Below are 16929 nucleotides of genomic sequence, written 5' to 3'. Positions count from 1 at the left end.
CAGTGACAGGCCCCCGTGACAGCTCCGGGACCCCCTTCCCCAGACCGCCCTGCCCCCGCCCGACCCCCCGGGGCAGCTCCCCGGGCACCCCCCCAGGTGACGCCCCCGGGACCCGGGCCCGCCGCGCCCCACCTGCCAGCGGGACGCTCTGCCCGCGCTTCCGCCTCTCTATGGCCGCGGCCGCCGGCCCTGACCGCCCTGGCGGCCGCTCTGCGCGCCCGGAGGCTCGGCTCTATGGCCGCGGCGGCTGCCCCCTGGCGGCCCCGCCCCCGCGCAGCCGCAGTGCCGCCAATGGCGGGCGGGGGCGCCGCCGCGCGCGTGCTGGCGCGCGGGGCGCACGGGGCGCGCGCCGCGGGGTTAGCGGGGCGCGGGGCGCGCGCGGGGGGGCGGGGGGGGGGGGAGTGCGTGTGTGCGCGCGGCACGCGTGTGCGCGGGGAGCCGTGGCTGTGGGGGCGCGTGGGTGCACACGGGTCTGGGAGGGACATTGGGGGGTGCACACGCGTGGGTGCACGGGGGCCGGGGGGGCACATTGGGGTGCACGCGCGTGGGTGCACGGGGGCTTGGGGGGACACATTGGGGTGCACACGCGTGGGTGCACGGGGGCCGGGGGGGCACATTGGGGTGCACGCGCGTGGGTGCACGGGGGCCGGGGGGGCACATTGAGGTGCACGCGCGTGGGTGCACGGGGGCTTGGGGGAGGGCATTGGGGTGCACGCGCGTGGGTGCACGGGGGCACCCACATTGCACACGCGTGGGTGCAGAGAGGTTACGGGGTGCGTGTGGGAGTGGGGACATGCATGGGGTTGCACACGCGTGAGCACAGAGGGGCTGGGGGAGCGGAGGGGGTGCGGGGGGAGAGGTGTGGGGGTGCACACGTGGGTGCAGAGTGGCTATGGGTGCAGGGGCACGTGGGGGGGGGGGCAGAGTGTGGGATCAGATTTGGGGGCACACGCCAGGGGGGTTCAGCCGTGGGGCTGTGGGAACACGCAGAGCAGGGTGCAGGGTGGGTGGCTGGGGGGGCATCCCCACCCATGCCCCCCACCCGTGCCCCCCGCCCACTCCACCCCCGCAGGTGGGGGCGGCCGCTGCCCCCCGAGGAGGCGCTGGGGCTGCTGGAGGCCTCCGTGGTGCACCGGGAAGGTATGGGGGCAGAGGGGGGGTGCTGGGGGTGCAGCAGCGGTGGGGGCCGCATCCTGACCAGGCATCCCCTCGGCAGGAGCCCTGCTGGCGCTGAGCAAGCCCCCCGGCCTGCCCATCCTGGGTGAGTGGAGGTCCGGGGGGGTTGGGGGGGGTCCGGCTGGGGGGTCCCCAGCAGGCGCTGACACCCGCCACCCCCAGGGCGCCCCGGGGAGCCGGGCCTGGCGGCGCTGCTGCCGGCGCTGAGGCGGCGCCTGGGCCTCCCCGCCGAGCTCCACGTGGTGAAGGCTCCCTCCAGGTACGGTTGGGGGGTGCCCTGGGGGGGGGCGGGGGGTGCCAGCCCACCCTCCGCAGGGCTCGGAGCTGCCGCGTCCCGCAGGGAATGCTCTGGCCTCGTCCTCCTCTCCGGCTGCCGCCGCGCCACCGAGGAGCTCCAGCGGTTCTTCGCCGATGCCCGCCGGAGAGGCCAGTACCCCGCCACGTACCAGTGAGTCCCCGGGACCCCGCCGTGCCGGCATGGGGGGGGGGTCCATCCCCGCCTCACCCCCTCTCCCCACAGCGCCGTCACCATAGGGGTCCCGGCAGAGGCGGAGGGCGAGATCTGCACCGGGCTGCGCTGGCAGCAGGAGGGTGACATTGCCACGGTAAGGGGGTGCCAGGGGGCCCGCGGGCGCGGGGGGCACGGCGGGGTGCTGAGGGCCATGCTGCTGCAGGTGGTGCCGGTGCCGGCCCCGGGGCGCCGCAGCCTGGCCAGGAAGGAGGTGAAGAGCACCCGGACGCGCTATCGGGTGCTGGGCGCCGCGGGGGGCTGCGCCCTCCTCCAGCTCCAGCCCAAGACAGGTGAGTGGCCCCCAGCACCCCCCGTGCCCCCCATGCCGGCGCGGTCCCACCCTCCCCGTGCCTCCCCAGCCTTCCCGGAGCAGCTCCCGGTGCACCTGACGCTGCTGCTGTGCCCGGCCCTGGGTGACCACAAACACTCGTCCCGCGTGGGCAGGGTGCTGGGGGTGCCCTTCCTCCTGCCCCCCGAGGCCGCCCCGACCCGCACACAGGTAAGTGGTTGGGATGGGTGCGGGGGCTCAGCGCAGCCCCCGGAACCCCACTGAGCTGCCCCTGGGACCCCACTGAGCCGCCCCCCATCCCCTTGCAGGTGCTGGATGAGGAGCTGCAGAGCCGGCTGGGGCTCTCCCCACAGCAGCTCCGCCGCCTCCCGCTCCACCTCCACCTGCAGCAGCTGGTGCTGCCCCAGGGCCCCCTCCGCGCCCCACACCCACCCCCCTTCGTGCGCACCCTGCGGCGCCTGGGGCTGCCCAAGCACTGGGAGCCCTAGAACACCCCAACCCGCTCCCCCTCTGCCACCCCATTAAATCCCCAACTGCTGCTGGTGTGGCTCAGCGCCCGTTTCTTTTCCTGGCACACACGTGACGCGCGCGTCCCCCCCCCCCCCGGTCCCCACGGCATTGCTGAGGCCACCAGCCCCCTGCCCCGAGCAGAGCCGGCGATGGCAGCCCTGCCGCCGCCCCTGCGCCTGACCCGGTTCCCAGCGCCAGGGCGCAGCGGTGTCACCGCTGCCGTGGCTCTGTCTGGCAGGCAGGACCACAGGCAGGAGCGGAGGCGTCTTCTCCTGCCTGCTCTCTGCCCCTGGCAGAGGAGCTGCCATGGCAGCCCCGGTTCCTCCCCACAGCCCCACCTGTACCCACAGTCCCGTCCGTACCCACGTGCTCCCACGCACAGAGGGGCAGAGCCGGGCTCGCTGTCACAGACATGTTTTGCAGCCCCCATAGGGGGTAGGCTGGGTGCCCCCACCCAGCAAAGGGGTCTGGCTGGGGTGGGGAGGAGCTGGGTGCCGCTGCGTCGCCCAAGCTGTGCAGGCAGGGTGCTGCTGCTGCCGAGCCGGTCCCCTCCTGGGTGTCCTTCAGCGTCGCAGCTCCATGGGGTCCAGGCGCCGGGTGCCAGCCCAGGCGGGCGCAGCACCTCGGCAGGAGGGGAGGAGGGGGGCTGACCCGCGGGTCCCCGGGGGCTGCCGGCCGGTGGGGGCTCCCCAGGGCGGCGGGACAGGCGCCCTGGCTTGGGGACGGACGCTGATCTGGGGCAGAGCTGCCTGGGGTTGCCCACGCAGGCGGCTGAGCTGTGGCAGCCCCTGGCTCCCGGCACAGCAGCCCGGGGGGTGCGGTGGTGCTGGGGGGGCTGAGCTAGGGGGGCAATGGTGGCTCCATCGCCCCAGAGGAGCCGGCTCCCCCTGCAACACGCCCAGCTGGGGGAGCGGGGCTGTCCTGCCCCAGGGGCTGGGAGGCGCAGGGGGCCGGGGGGTGCCAGCCGCAGCGGTGGGGGGCTTGCCCTGGGGTGGGCGGTGTGCCAGCCGGGGCTTTCTCAGGGAGCAGCCTTTCACCATCAGCTTCAGCCCCACGTACAGAGGCATGGGCACAGGTGCCTGCGGGAGGACATGGCGGGAAGTGGGGGCTCGGGGTGCCCAGGGTATGCTGGCCCCGCAGCCCCCCCCCCCCCCCCCCCCCAGCCCACCTCCTTGTAGATGAGCTCGAAGGCACCGGTGGGGCAGGAGGGGTCGTCCCTGCGGTCGATGACCACACGCAGCGTGTCCCGCTGGACGCTGGCACAGAGCCGGCCGGTCACCGCTGAGGAGGGGGCCATGGTGGGGCTGGCGTTGATCTCCAGCAGCCAAGGCTGGCAATCCTCCCCAAAGAGAAAATCAGCCCCGTAGAGCTCAAAGCTGCCCTTGCGGGACCCCACCAGGTCCTGGGCACTGCGCAGGGCACCCACCACCGCTGCCTTCATGCCGGGCACCATCACCTGGTGCCAGGCACCCGCCCGCCCCACCTGTGCCAGGTACGCCTGGAACTGCCGGCAGGACCAGATCTGGTCGGGGGGCAGCCGGGGGTGCCGGTCCCGCGCTGGCCTGCAGTGTTTCTGGATGGAGACATTGCAGAGGTGCCGGGCGCTGGGGCAGGAAGAGCAGGGCTGGGTCAGTGGGGTGCCATGGGTGCCGGGGAACTGGGGTCTGGTGCAGGGGGTACTCACGGGTCCAGGCATTGCAGGGAGAAGGGCTGGGAGCAGAACCGCAGGTAGCTCTCACGGTAAAACCAGACAGTCAGCGGGTTCCAGCTGGTCACCAAGAACCATTGCCGGATATCGAATTTGGTGCCAAAGATGAGCAGAGGCCGCTCCACGTACTTCTGCACCACCCACTCACCCGCCCGCGCCGAGGGTGCCGTGCAGCCCCCCGCCAGCCGCAGCACCTCCTCCAGCTGCGCTGTGCAGACGATGCCTGGGGGACACGGTGACAGTGGGATCCCTCCTCGGCAGGGAGCCCACGCGCCCCACTTCCCCCTGCCTTACCCCTGCCGCGGGATTTGGCACCGGGTTTGAGGATCCAGATGTTGCGGTCGCCCTCCATGCCGAGCTGGGGCAGCCGCCCTGCCAGGTGCTGCAGCACGGCCCGGCACCGCTCCCGCTGCGCCCCGCTCAGTGCCAGCCTGGCCCCCTCGCTGCGGGGGAGCACGGGTGGCTCAGTGCCGGCCCCGCCATGGGGTCCCCCCCATCCCGCTCGGCACTCACTGTGCCACGCGGTAGTAGTCCCGCAGGAAGCGGTCCCAGTCGGTGCCTGTCATGCCAGGGGACTGGGGGTCCCCGTCGATGTCCTGGTGCCCCAGGCTGCCCAGGTGCTGCTCGCAGAGCTGCAGGGCCACCTCCACCAGCTGAGGGGGTTGGGGGGGCCCTGGCCCTGCTGTGGACGGCGTGGGGTGAGGGACGTGGCCCCACTGTGCCACCCTCGGGGCCGTGGCACGAAGCCTCCCTGTGGGATGGGTGGCTTTGGCTGCACATGGATGGGCTGGGGCGGAACAGAGCACCCATAAGGTGGGCTGGCAAGAGGGGGTAGGGGGGGCCAAGCCACAGCCCCAAGCAGAGGCTCAGCCCAAGGCTCAGTCCCCAGGGACATCTCTGCCCCCAAACTCCCTGTCCCGCTCCTCCCAGGCCTGGCTCCACACACTCACCTGGCCCCTTGTCGGATTTCGGGGGCTGCTCTGTCCCTGCCAGCACATCCCCAGCCCTCTCCAGGGCCACTTTGAGCAGGCTGCGAGCTGCCGTCAGGCGGAAATCCTCTGCAAGGGGGACATTGTCCCCACCTGGTCCTGCACAGGACACGGGGGGACTGGAAGCACAGGGGGGGGACGGGGGACAACAGGAGGGCAATGGCCCCGGTGGGACGCACCAGCCCCGAGCTCACCGATGAAGGCTTGCCGCTCGTCTGCGGCTCCCAGCCGGTAGCACCGGGGGAAAAAGGTGTCAGGGTCGGCTTGGTCAAACCAGGGCAGGTTTCGCAGGTTGAGGCACAGCCCCTCCTGTTTAGAGAAGGGTGGCAGCCCCCGCTGGACCCCCCTCACCCCTGTTGTGTGTGTCCCCCCCCTCCCCCGGGGGCTCTGGGCTCCCACCTTGGTGGTGAAGGCGCCCACCCGGGCGTAGTGGTTCAGCACCTGGTCCTGCTGCAGCAGCCGGCAGTCAACGGCGCCGCAGCGGTTGGTCCAGATGAAGTACGGCACCTGGTCCTGCACCAGGCGGGACTGCGGGGGGCCAGGGTGAGGCACGGACCCCCCATCCCAGCCTCGCCCCCTGCCCCAGGCTGTGTCCCACGCCCGGGGGTCCCAGGGGCTGTGGCAGAGCTCAGCCCCGGCCCTCTCAGCTAACCATGAGGTCATGGATGCCATCGGGGTCCTCATCCCACCGCTCTTCCTCCTCCTCTTCCTCATCGGGTGGACATGGGGAGCGCAGGGGCTCTGGGTTCCCCAGGGAAGGCCATGCCCCACAGCATGCCGACCCTGGCTGTGGGTCTGGCACTGCTTCCCCCTGCTCATCAGCATCACCTCCGTCCTCCTCCTGCTGCTGCTGCTGCAGCTGCTGCTGCTCCTGGCTGCCACGATGCTGCTCCGGCCGCCTGCCCACCCTGCCCGCGCCGGGGAGCTTCCTCTCCACCCAGCCCCGGGCCCGCAGCAGGCTGCGGATGACGGGGTAGGGACCCTGCACCATGAAGATCTTCTTCTCCTGGGGATGGACCCCAGAGCTCAGCTCTCGGCCCTGAGCCATAAATGCCAGCATGCGGCACACTGTGGGGGTGTGTGAAATCAGGCCCCTCACCTTGATGGCCCTCTCCACGTGCAGCCTGGCCCTCTTGAGCTGCTCGGGGTCGAGCGAGGGCTGGTGGTGGTGGTGGCGGGCCGCGGCGGCTGGCGGTGGCGGGTGCCGCCTGCCCTGCGAGGACAGCCCCGGCTGACCACGGGCCCCGTGTCCCCAGCCCCGTGGGGCAGGCGGGGGGGGAGAAGGCGCCTACCTGCCTGCCTCTGCCTGCCCAAGCTGGGGGTCCCTGACACAGCGTTCACCGACCCGCCGAGCCTCGTGCTGGTGCCCCGTGTGCCCCCCAAGACGACCCGCTCCCCTGCCATGGCCTTGTCGCCAGCCTGGCAGGCCAGGGGACAGCCGGGACGTCTCCTGCTCCGGCAGTGGCCCCCCGAGCCGAGCGCTTGCCCCTGGCCGGGGGGCTGCGTGCCCGCGGTGCTGCTCTCCCTGAGGCACCATCCCACAGTGGCCTGAGGGCGAGGGAGCTGTGGGTGGCTCTGCGTCCCCCAAGCGCCAAGCGGGTCCCCTATCCCCTTCCCCCGCTGGGGACTGAGATGGGGTCCAGTGCAGGATGCAGCCCCCCAGCCCCCAGCACTGCTCTGATGGCAGAGCCCTGGGCCTGGCCACTGCCCCGGCTCCACTGCCCTGGAACGGGGACAAACACCAGACCCCCAGTGCCACGCATGCAGCCCCCCTGCCTACAGCCCCCCCTCAAACCTCACAGCTCCCCCCAGCCCCCCCTACAAACCCTTTTGTCCCCCATACCCAGAGACACCCCCCCAGCTCCCTTGGTGCCCCTCAGCCCCCCTTTTAAACCCTTCCACACCCCCCGGACCCCCCCCAGCCCTCCCCCCCCTTCACACCCCCAGCCCTGCCCGCACCGTCGGGGCCGCCCCCACTGTTTGCCGTTACCATGGCGCCCCACCAGGCCCCGCCCCCTCCCACCAGGCCCCGCCCCCGGTGCCGCCCCGCCCCCCCCCCCCCCCCGGTGCTGCCGGTGCGGCGGGAGGCAGGCAGGGACGGAGGCAGGAGTTACAGCAAACGAGACCGTTTAAAAAACGAGACGAGACAGCGGCAGCGAGCGGGTCCGCTCTGCCGCAAGCGGGGGCTGCTCCCAGCACGGCCGCCCGGCCTGCCGAGGGGCAGGAGGGGCCCGGCCGTCCGCGGGGGGGGAGCGGGAGCAGGCATCGGTGCCCGGCGGGCACAAGCATTGGGGAGCCACGGGGTCCTGCACCACGGCCTAAAACTGAAAGGTGAGAGGAGAAAACACACAGCCGTCAGTCCCCGCCCGTGGGCGCTCCTCCGGCCCCGACCACCCTCCTGGCTGGGGCCATCACCCTGCCTGCCGCCGGGGAGGGCGGCTGAGGGCAGCCGCCGCTCGCAGAGCTCCACGCTCAGCTTCTCCCGCTGCCTCACCCGGGAACTGCGCGTCCCATCAGAGTGGCCACCGAAAGGGGCCACGTCCCCCCGGCTGCTGCCCACCCCCGAGCATGCTCTGGGGGTTCTCAAAGCTGACACTTCATGAGCACATCCCTGAGAGGTTCCCTGGGCAAAGCGCCCCAACCGTCCCACAGATGGGACAGGGGGGGTCTGGGCACGAGGGCCACAGCGGGTTGGAGCCCCCACCCTGCTCCCAAATTAAGGGACCCATCTCATCCAGTTCAGAGCCTCACGTTCTTGAGGAACTCCTCTGCCACGATGCGGGCCCTGGCATTGACAGAGAGCTTCATCTCGCTGATCTCCTTATCAATCTCCTCCATGAAGTGGATGACAAAGTCCACCAGCTTGTGTTTGTACATCTGCTCTGTGTGGAAGTTTGTGATCAAGAAGCTGATGTCGTAGCCCTGGGGAGGAGAGAAGCGCCCTGGGAATAAGTGCCCAGGCCACCGACCACGCGACCTCGCATCCCAGATATGCACTGGAGAACCCCCCTGGTGCCAGGAGCAGGGCTGGGATCTGCTCTGCCCCCTCCCTGCCACCTCACCTCCACGGGCTTCCTGCGCAGGATGAAGAAGTTCTCGGCCCTCATCATCATGAAGCGCATGAATTTGTGGCACAAGATCTTCTCGATCTCATCGGCCTGGGGAGAGGAAAGGGACATGAGGCTTCCCCCATGCCAGGCATGAGCTGCCAGCCCACAGCCCCCACCTCACCTGCTTCACCGCGATGCTGACGCGCACAGAGTTAATGGAGCCCTCGATGAGGACCTTCTCCTTCTCATTCCTGCTGATGATCACCGGCTGCAACAGCAGCTCTTTGCTGCTCCTGCGAGCAGAGGAAGGGCAGGACTGACTCAGAAGGAAGCATTTACCGGCCAGAAATGGGGATGGGGAGCGCACAGGCGGGGAGCCGCAGGGATCGGAGAGATACGGAGGTTTCGCTTCATGCTGCTACATGATGCCTTCCGCCTCCTGGAGGCGTCCGTCCCCAAGGCAGAGCCCAAGCTAGATCCCCCTCCTCCCTGCAGTTCCTCGGCTCCCGGCCGGCACCAGCCCTGTGACTACGAGGCGGCAGCCGGGGGGGTGCGGAGGCCTGGCCGGCTGCACCCGGGCTGCCCGGCGAAGCGGCAGGGACCGGCCAGCGGCCCCCAGGGCAGGCAGCCCGGCCGGAGCAGAGCCCCACCGGTGCACCCCCCGCCCCGCCCCCGTACCTGACTTCCACCTCGGGCTTGTTGTGCCGCTCCACCACCTGCGAGGAGAAGTTCTCCAGGCACAGCGCGGCCTGCAGTGTGGCGCGCACCGCGTTGAGGTACGGGCGCAGCGTGGCGGTCTGCGGGGACACGGCGGCGGTCAGACCCCGGCCCGGGCCCCGCCGCCTGCCCCCCGACACGCAGCCCCCCCGGCCCCGCTCACCCCGCCGCCGCCCCCAGCCCCCTCATCCCCGCCCGCCGCCGCCCCCCGGCCCGGCCCGGCGCCCCCCGCCCTACCATGGTGGCGGCAGCGGTCCGGTCCCGGCAGGCGGAAGTGGCCGGTTCCCTCTTCCGGGATGCGCGGGAACTCCCACTGCGGTGGGAGGGGGGAGGCGGGAGGCTCCCGCCCCACCTTCAGGGCCCGGATGGCGGCGGAGTGGCCTCGCCAGGCACAGAGCAGGGATGCTACGGCGCTGAAGAGCGGCCACGGTGGCGGCGGCCCGCGGCGGCGGCGGGATCCCGCAGGGGCCCCCCCGCTCCCGGCCGCGCTTGGTACGCGCCTGTCATTCCTTCCATATTAGGAAAGGGAGATGGAGAGCGGGGCCGGACCAATGAGCGGCGGGCGCTGGGCGCGGCTGGGCCAATGGGAGAGCGCGGGGCGGGGCGCCCGCCGCCGCGGGGGCCGGAAGGGGCGAGCGGCCTAGGCCAGGCCCGGCCGCCGCCCCCGCCCCGCGGCGCCGCCCGCCCGCCCGCGGCACCCGCTGCCGCCGGCGCCCCTCCGCTCTCCAGGCCTCCCGCGGCCTCCTCAGCGCCCCGGTGCAGAGCCCCCCGGTGTTCCTCAGCGCCCCGGTGCTGCCCTCCGCCTTGTTCCCCTCAGCGCCCCGGTGATCCCCCCCCAGTTCCCCTCAGCGCTCCGGTGCTCCCCAGCTCCCCGTAGCCCCCAGCTCCGCTCCCTTTCCTCTCAGCTTCCCCTATCCCCGGTTCCCCCCTAGGCCCCCGTGCCCCCCTCAGTTCCCCCATCGCCCCCCCCCCCCCGGTGCCCGCCGCCATGAGCGAGCTGAAGGACTGCCCGCTGCAGTTCCACGACTTCAAGTCGGTGGACCACGTGAAGGTGTGCCCCCGGTACACGGCCGTGCTGGCCCGCTCGGAGGATGATGGCATCGGCATCGAGGAGCTGGACACGCTGCAGCTGGAGCTGGAGACGCTGCTCTCCTCTGCCAGCCGCCGCCTCCGTGTCCTGGAGGCCGAGACCCAGGTGCCGGCACCGCAGCCGTAGGGTGGCTCCCATCCCGCTCCCTCCCGCCGAGGGGGCTGCCTCCAACCCGTCCCTGCCCGGTGCTGGGTGTGGGACCCGACGAGGCATCACTCTCTTCCAGATCCTGACGGACTGGCAGGACAAGAAGGGCGACCGGCGGTTCCTGAAGCTGAGCAAAGACCATGATGTGGGTACCTCTGTCAAGCACGGGAAGCCCAAGAAGCAGAAGCTGGAGGGCAAAGGGGGCCACGGGACCGGGCCTGGCCCCGGCCGGCCCAAGTCCAAGAACCTGCAGCCCAAGATCCAGGAATATGAGTTCCAGGATGATCCCATTGATGTGCCCCGCATTCCCAAAAACGATGCTCCAAACAGGGTGCGTGGGTGTTTGGGGGCATTTTGATCATCTGTCTCCTTCCTTGCAGCACCCAGCACGAGGGCTGCCTCTAGCCCAAGGGATGGGGGTGTCCCGAGGGGAAGAGGGGTGTCAGCTCCCGTGGGGTCCCCTGCAGCTCTCCCTCACAGTTTATCCGTCCTCGCAGGTTCTGGGCATCGGTGGAGCCATACTGTGCCGATCTCACCAATGAGGAGGTCAGAGTCCTGGAGGAGCTGCTCAAGCCGCCGGAGGATGAGGCTGAGCATTACAAGGTGAAAAGTCCTGAGCTCACCCGCTGCCTCCCTCGCCCATCCCCTACCCTCTCTCCCCGTTCCCTCCCAGCCCTCGGCTGCTCCATCCCCTCCCGTGCCTCACAGCAAGCGTTCCCGCCTGGGGACGATGCCAGGGCACTGGCGAGGTGGGAGGTGAGGTGGGGGGCTCCGGGGAGCTGTGCCAAACCCTGCTCTCGCAGATCCCGCCCCTGGGGAAGCATTACTCCCAGCGCTGGGCCCAGGAGGACCTGCTGGAGGAGCAGAAGGATGGAGCCCGGGCAGCGGCTGCTGCTGACAAGAAGAAAGGTGTCCTGGGGCCACTGACCGAGCTGGACACCAAAGGTGCCTCCATCCCCCACCTGCCTTTGCCGGGTGTAAAGGGCCTGGAGGGGCTGCGAGCACCCGCACCCCGCAGAGCTGAGCCCTGGCCCCTTGCCCCGTGCCCCCGGGGTAGAGGCTGCCCTGCCCCGCTGCTCACCTCTGTGTGTTTGGGGTTGGTTCCGCCCTCCCCTTGCTTCTTCCCAGACGTCGATGCCTTGCTGAAGAAGTCGGAGGCGCAGCACGAGCAGCCGGAGGACGGGTGTCCCTTCGGGCCCCTGACACAGCGTCTCCTGCAGGCCCTCGTGGAGGTGAGGGGGCTCTGTGGGGCTGTGCAGTGGCTGGGCTCTGTGGGGCCGTGCTGTGACCTGGCCCCGTGGGGCAGCGTCGCCACGGCCCGGCGCAGTGACCCTTCCCTCGTGCTCCTGTCGCTAGGAGAACATAATCTCCCCCGTCGAGGACTCCCCCATCCCCGAGATCGCTGGCAAGGACTCGGGAGCCGACGGCGCCGGCACGTCTCCCCGCAGCCAGAACAAGCCCTTCAGGTGAGCAACCGAGGCGGCCCCAGAGCTCGGCGCTGCCCGTGGGGACGCCAAGTGTGCCGGTCGCTTCCCTGCCCCGGCGAGCTTGGGGGGAGCAAAGGGCGTGTGATAGGCAGCAGCTGCTCTCCACCCCGGCAGCGTCCCCCACACCAAGTCTCTGGAGGGGCGGATCAAGGAGGAGCTGGTGGCCCAGGGCCTTCTGGAGTCGGAGGACCGGCCGGCTGAGGACTCGGAGGACGAGGTGCTGGCTGAGCTGCGCAAGCGGCAGGCCGAGCTGAAGGCTCTCAGCGCGCACAACCGCGCCAAGAAGCACGAGCTGCTGCGGTGAGCGCGGGCAGGGGCGGGCGCGGGCAGGGACGCTGCCTGGTGGGGACTGACACCCTGGCGTGTGTCCCCCTCCCCAGGCTGGCCAAGGAGGAGCTGCACCGGCAGGAGCTGCGGCAGCGCGTCCGCATGGCCGACAACGAGGTGATGGACGCCTTCCGCAAGATCATGGCCGCCCGGCAGAAGAAGCGCACGCCCACCAAGAAGGAGAAGGACCAGGCCTGGAAGACCCTGAAGGAGCGGGAGAGCATCCTCAAGCTGCTGGACGGGTAGCGGGGGCCGAGGACGCCCCCCTGCTGTGGACCTCGGCACCAGGGGTGGTGGCCATGCCCCTGTCACCCGTGGGGTGGCCGGCGTGGCACTGCCTGCGCTCGCCCCGCCGGTGTGGGACGGAGGGGTCGCAGCCCCCCGCGCGCCCTGGGTCTGCTCGGCCTCCCCAGCCGGGTGATGGTCCCAGCTGCCCCCCCCTCGCTGTCTCCGCCTGCGTGGGGCTGTCACCGCCCCTGGCTGGGGACCCTGCGGAGGCGTGGGGGGGTCCCTCCCGGGAACGGCCCCCGCCCCAGCCGGCAGCTTCCGCTCCCGCGTCGTCCCTGCCCTGCGCTCCCCCGGTTATTCTGGGAGGGTGACATCAGCTGGGCTGCCACGGGGGACGGATGTGGTGGCTGCTGTGGTGTGGCTCCCACGGTCCCCTGTCCCTCCCCACGGGCCCCTCACGGGGGTGGGCGGGAGATCCCGGCCCCCACGGGGGTGGGATGGGGAGGGGAAGGGGTGAGGCGGGGGGGGGGGGGTGGGCGGACTCTCCGTGTAGCGGTGTTTTCTGCTGTGACGTGCGTGGGCAATAAAGGCAGCCCCGTGCAGCTGGTGGTGTGGTGGCCTCGGGGACGCCGTGGGGACAGCCCTGCCGTGGGTGGGTGGGTGTGTGTGGGGGTCCTGCTGGCGCCGGGCTCAGGTTGGGGGGGGGGGGGGGGGGGGGAGTGCCGGGGCTGTCCTGCAGCCCGCTGTGGGGCTGTCACGCGTGTCCCGCGTCCACGGCCGGCCCCGCCCTCCGCCCTCCCATTGGTCGGCGGTTGGGCGTGGCCCCGCCCCTCCCCGTGACGTCAGGGCTCTCCGGTGGCGCCGCGCCGGGAGGAGTCGCCGCCGCTCGGCGCGGGGCCGGGGCCGCCGCAGCGCCGTCGGTAAGGGCGGGGCGGGGCGGGGGAGGCGTGCCCACGCGTGGAGCCGGTGCCCACGATAGAGCCCAACCGGCTGCGGTGTAAGGGTGCACCACCCGGGGGGGGGGGGGGGTGGGGGGGGGTGGGGAGCGCAGCCCTGCTCCCACGCGTGTCCCGCCCGGCGCGGCTGTGCCACCTGACACGCGTGGGGGAGTCGCGGGTGGGGACCCCCCCCACACGCATTCACGCGTGTGCCTCTGCCCCTCCCGATGCCCGACCGCCCCGCGCACGCCCGTGGGGCGTGCGCGGGGCGGTCGGGCATCGGGAGGGGCCCAGCGTGTGTCCCCCGTGGGACACCCCACGCCAAGATTCCTGCGTGGCTGGGGCTGGCCGTGGAGCCGCACCAAAGGCAGAGGGCTTGTCGCTATCACCCCATGATGACAACCATCCCCTTGGCACCCCATCATAACCCACCCCCCCCCCCCCCCCCCCGTATCCCCTCACCCTACAGCATCCTCTCCCCCAGCACGCTGACGCCCTGTTCCCCACTCGTGTCACAGGCGGGAGTGGGTGGCCCCACGGGGCACCATGCCGCTGGGGCAGGATGGACCCAGCTGGAAGAAGAGGACCGAGGATATTCGGCGCATCTACGACTTCCGAGAGGTCCTGGGCACGTGAGTTGCGGGCGGGGGGGGGGGACACCCACGACAACCCACTTGCGGTGCCGGATCCGGCCCTCTCCGGCTTTGCCAAATGCACTGCGGGGAACCGCGCCAGCTCAAATATTGGCCCAAGGCAGGGCCCGCTGCCAGGCTGGCACACGAGGGCCCGTGCCGCCCAGTACGGGCAGGGAGTTGCGGTGCTGCCTGTCCTGGCCGGTGCCGGCAGCTGACCCGCTGTGCCGGACACGGTGCCAAGGGTGCCCGAGGGCGGTCCCCCGGCTGGCAGAGGGCTGCCCGGTGGTGCCCGATGCGCCGTAAGGCTCTTAGGCTAGATTAGCGGCTTTATGACAGCAAGGCTTAGGGCCCGGTGAGGTGTGAGCACGCTGCCCGCCACCTGCCCCACCTGGGCACTGCCCACGGCTCTGCCCCGGCTCCCCCCGGGCACCGCGGTCTTCGGGTGGTCCCCAGGGTCCCCGTGGAGCTGGGCAGGACACCCTGCTCGCCCTGGGTGCTGCGGGATGGCACAGGGCTGCCAAAACCCCCCTGGGGGCTTGTCCCCGGCTGGGCTCCGAGCTGCCAGCAGCACCACAGCCCCTGAATAAGGGGATGGTGCAGCACTTGACGCCGGGCACCCCATCCCCGGCAGGGCCCATGTCCGGCTGTCCCGGCGGGCGGCTCCCGCTCGCTTTTCTCCTATAAATAGCTGGACTTTCTGCCTGTCACCATGGCAATCGTGGCGCGGCATCGGCAGCTCTGGCCGGCGGGACCCCCTGCCTGGCTCACCCCTCCTCCCCCCAGGGGGGCCTTCTCCGAGGTGGTCCTGGCGGAGGAGAAGGCGACGCGGAAGCTGGTGGCCATCAAGTGCATCGCCAAGAAGGCGCTGGAGGAGAAGGAGACCAGCATCGAGAACGAGATCGCCGTCCTCCACAAGTAGGGGCTGTCCCAGCACCAGGGTGGGGGTCCCGCTCTGCACCCTCCACCCCCTCCAGCACGGCTCCCTGCTGCCAGCACCCATCGCTGGGCGTTATCGGCAGCGCCCAAAATAGCTGGTGGCGCGTGATGCCCCACGGGGCCGAGCCTGGCTGCTCCCTGTCCGGTGGGGGCCGGGGTGGGGACAGCCAGGAGCCCCCTAACCCCCCCCGTGCCTCTCCCCCACAGGATCAAGCACCCCAACATCGTGGCCTTGGATGACATCTACGAGAGCGGCACCCACCTCTACCTCATCATGCAGCTGTGAGTGACGCCGGGGGGGCCGGGGGGGCCCGGGGGGGCTGTGCTGACCAGCGCTGCCCGTCCCCCCAGGGTCTCGGGGGGGGAGCTCTTCGACCGCATCGTGGAGAAGGGCTTCTACACCGAGCGGGACGCCAGCGCCCTGATCCGGCAGATCCTCGATGCCGTCAAGTACCTGCACGACATGGGCATTGTCCACCGTGACCTCAAGGTGAGCAGCAGCCGGGGGACACACACAGCCCCCCGTCGTGGTGGCGGGGAGGGGACCCCAGTGTCACCCCGCCCTGACCCCCCCGCTCCCCACAGCCCGAGAACCTGCTCTATTACAGCCTGGACGAGGACTCCAAGATCATGATCAGTGACTTCGGGCTGTCAAAGATCGAGGGCTGCGGCAGCGTCATGTCCACGGCCTGCGGCACCCCTGGCTACGTGGGTGAGCGCCTGCCGCGGGCTACCACCACCCTGGCTGTGGAGTTGGGGTTCCCCCCCGGGGTTGGGGTCCCCCCTCACCCTTGCCGTCTCCCCCCCAGCCCCCGAGGTGCTGGCGCAGAAGCCCTACAGCAAGGCGGTGGATTGCTGGTCCATCGGGGTCATCGCCTACATCCTGTACGTACCCCCCCTCCCGCCCCCCTCTCTTCCGCAGGGGCCCGGCCCCGCAGGGCTGCCCAGGGCCAGCGTCCCCCTCCCCACTGCCCCCCCAGGCTCTGCGGTTACCCGCCTTTCTACGACGAGAACGACGCCAAGCTCTTCGAGCAGATTCTGCGGGCCGAGTACGAGTTCGACTCGCCCTACTGGGACGACATCTCGGACTCGGGTGAGCCAGGACCACCGGGGTGTTGGGGGCCAGGATGCCGGTGTGGTGGCTGGGGGGTGGCAGCAGCGGGTGCAGGTGCTCACAGCTGCCCCGCGTCCCATCCCAGCCAAGGACTTCATCCAGCACCTGATGGAGAAGGACCCCAGCAAGCGCTTCACCTGCGAGCAAGCCCTGCAGCATCCCTGGTAAGGGAGGACCTGCCGCCATCTGACCCCTGCCCCCAGCTCGCCCCCCGGCAGCCGTGGGGCAGGGGGGCCCCTGCTGACACCCCCCTCCGCCCCAGGATCGCTGGGGACACAGCCCTGGACAAGAACATCCACCAGTCTGTGAGCGAGCAGATCAAGAAGAACTTCGCAAAGAGCAAGTGGAAGGTGAGCGCGGGGTGCCAGGGGTGCCAGGGGGGTGCAGGGGCCCCCCCCGGGCAGGGTGACGGACGCTGTGGGGTCGGCAGCAAGCCTTCAATGCCACGGCGGTGGTGAGACACATGCGAAAGCTGCAGCTGGGAACCAGCCAGGAGGGCCCTGGGCAGACGACTCCCACCAGCCCTGGCGAGCGGCTGGTGGGGGGCACCAGCAACGGTGAGCCCTGACCCCCCTGTCCCCATCTTGCACCCCCCCGGGGCTGCCCCCAGGCTCTCACCCCTCTCCTCCCCCGCAGGGTCAGACTGCAGGCGCTCGCCCGTGAGCAGAGCCCGTTGCCTCCTGCCAGACTGAGCACAGCCCCACACGGCCGCATCCTGGGGCGGCCGGGGGGTCCCAGCCCTCCCGTGGGCACGGCGTGGGGTAGGGGGGCCCTGCAGTGCCAGAGCAGGGTGGGGACGGCGTGGGGGCACGCTGCTCGGCTCGCCCCTGTCTCCCAGCCCATGGTGGGATTGGGGTGCCCTGCCCAGCCCAGCCCTGGGCATGTGGGGCTGCCCCCGACCACAGGCTCGGAGCAGAGCTCTGCTTCAGGGCAGGGGCACACCCAGGAGCCCCCCCCCCCCAGCTCGGGACTGTGGCCCGGGCCCCCTCCCACCTCCCCGCCTCCCCCCATGCCTGCCCCGGCACTGCCCGCCCCCCCAGCATGTTCAAGGAGAATTTTCCAAATGGATGTTTCTAT

At 71.3% G+C, this 16929-nt stretch overlaps 5 protein-coding genes across 6 annotated transcripts; 3 read left to right on the top strand and 2 right to left on the bottom strand.

The window, feature by feature from the left end:
* The first annotated feature begins 291 nt into the window (after positions 1 to 291).
* On the top strand, positions 292 to 2464 carry RPUSD3 (RNA pseudouridine synthase D3). The gene is made up of 9 exons (XM_075714544.1): positions 292 to 356; positions 1073 to 1140; positions 1217 to 1261; positions 1339 to 1435; positions 1517 to 1624; positions 1697 to 1781; positions 1851 to 1977; positions 2047 to 2186; positions 2285 to 2464. The coding sequence occupies exons 1-9, from the start codon at positions 292 to 294 to the stop codon at positions 2462 to 2464; spliced, it is 915 nt and encodes a 304-aa protein (XP_075570659.1).
* A 585-nt stretch (positions 2465 to 3049) lies between these two features.
* On the bottom strand, positions 3050 to 7176 carry TTLL3 (tubulin tyrosine ligase like 3). Its single transcript, XM_075714602.1, has 13 exons — positions 7168 to 7176; positions 6283 to 6396; positions 6091 to 6189; positions 5836 to 5892; positions 5583 to 5711; positions 5378 to 5492; positions 5139 to 5252; positions 4708 to 4873; positions 4489 to 4637; positions 4171 to 4417; positions 3655 to 4090; positions 3472 to 3565; positions 3050 to 3108 (listed from the first exon to the last, which is right to left on the bottom strand). Exons 1-13 carry the CDS (start codon positions 7174 to 7176, stop codon positions 3050 to 3052), a joined length of 1788 nt encoding a protein of 595 aa, XP_075570717.1.
* Positions 7177 to 7198: 22 nt separating this feature from the next.
* Positions 7199 to 16544, top strand: CAMK1 (calcium/calmodulin dependent protein kinase I). Of its 2 annotated transcripts, XM_075714349.1 has the most exons (12): positions 7199 to 7214; positions 13700 to 13799; positions 14586 to 14717; positions 14946 to 15020; positions 15090 to 15228; positions 15324 to 15450; positions 15548 to 15623; positions 15719 to 15831; positions 15938 to 16016; positions 16115 to 16202; positions 16283 to 16409; positions 16489 to 16544. In XM_075714349.1, exons 2-12 carry the CDS (start codon positions 13714 to 13716, stop codon positions 16542 to 16544), a joined length of 1098 nt encoding a protein of 365 aa, XP_075570464.1. In that variant the 5' UTR covers positions 7199 to 7214; positions 13700 to 13713. The 2 variants fall into 2 exon arrangements, with proteins under 2 accessions (XP_075570464.1, XP_075570462.1); XM_075714347.1 differs by lacking the exon at positions 7199 to 7214 and having other exon boundaries at positions 13714 to 13799.
* Positions 7443 to 9208, bottom strand: ARPC4 (actin related protein 2/3 complex subunit 4). Its single transcript, XM_075714351.1, has 6 exons — positions 9188 to 9208; positions 8912 to 9030; positions 8415 to 8526; positions 8246 to 8341; positions 7935 to 8105; positions 7443 to 7507 (listed from the first exon to the last, which is right to left on the bottom strand). Exons 1-6 carry the CDS (start codon positions 9188 to 9190, stop codon positions 7502 to 7504), a joined length of 507 nt encoding a protein of 168 aa, XP_075570466.1. The 5' UTR covers positions 9191 to 9208; the 3' UTR covers positions 7443 to 7501.
* Positions 9939 to 12247, top strand: TADA3 (transcriptional adaptor 3). Its single transcript, XM_075714346.1, has 8 exons — positions 9939 to 10145; positions 10267 to 10526; positions 10685 to 10790; positions 10991 to 11132; positions 11316 to 11419; positions 11544 to 11653; positions 11789 to 11974; positions 12055 to 12247. The coding sequence occupies exons 1-8, from the start codon at positions 9939 to 9941 to the stop codon at positions 12245 to 12247; spliced, it is 1308 nt and encodes a 435-aa protein (XP_075570461.1).
* Positions 16545 to 16929: the final 385 nt, after the last annotated feature.

Source organism: Pelecanus crispus, chromosome 7 (assembly GCF_030463565.1).
Source record: "Pelecanus crispus isolate bPelCri1 chromosome 7, bPelCri1.pri, whole genome shotgun sequence".
Taxonomy (NCBI): Eukaryota; Metazoa; Chordata; class Aves; order Pelecaniformes; family Pelecanidae; genus Pelecanus; species Pelecanus crispus.
This window is presented reverse-complemented; position numbering and strand designations above follow the sequence as displayed.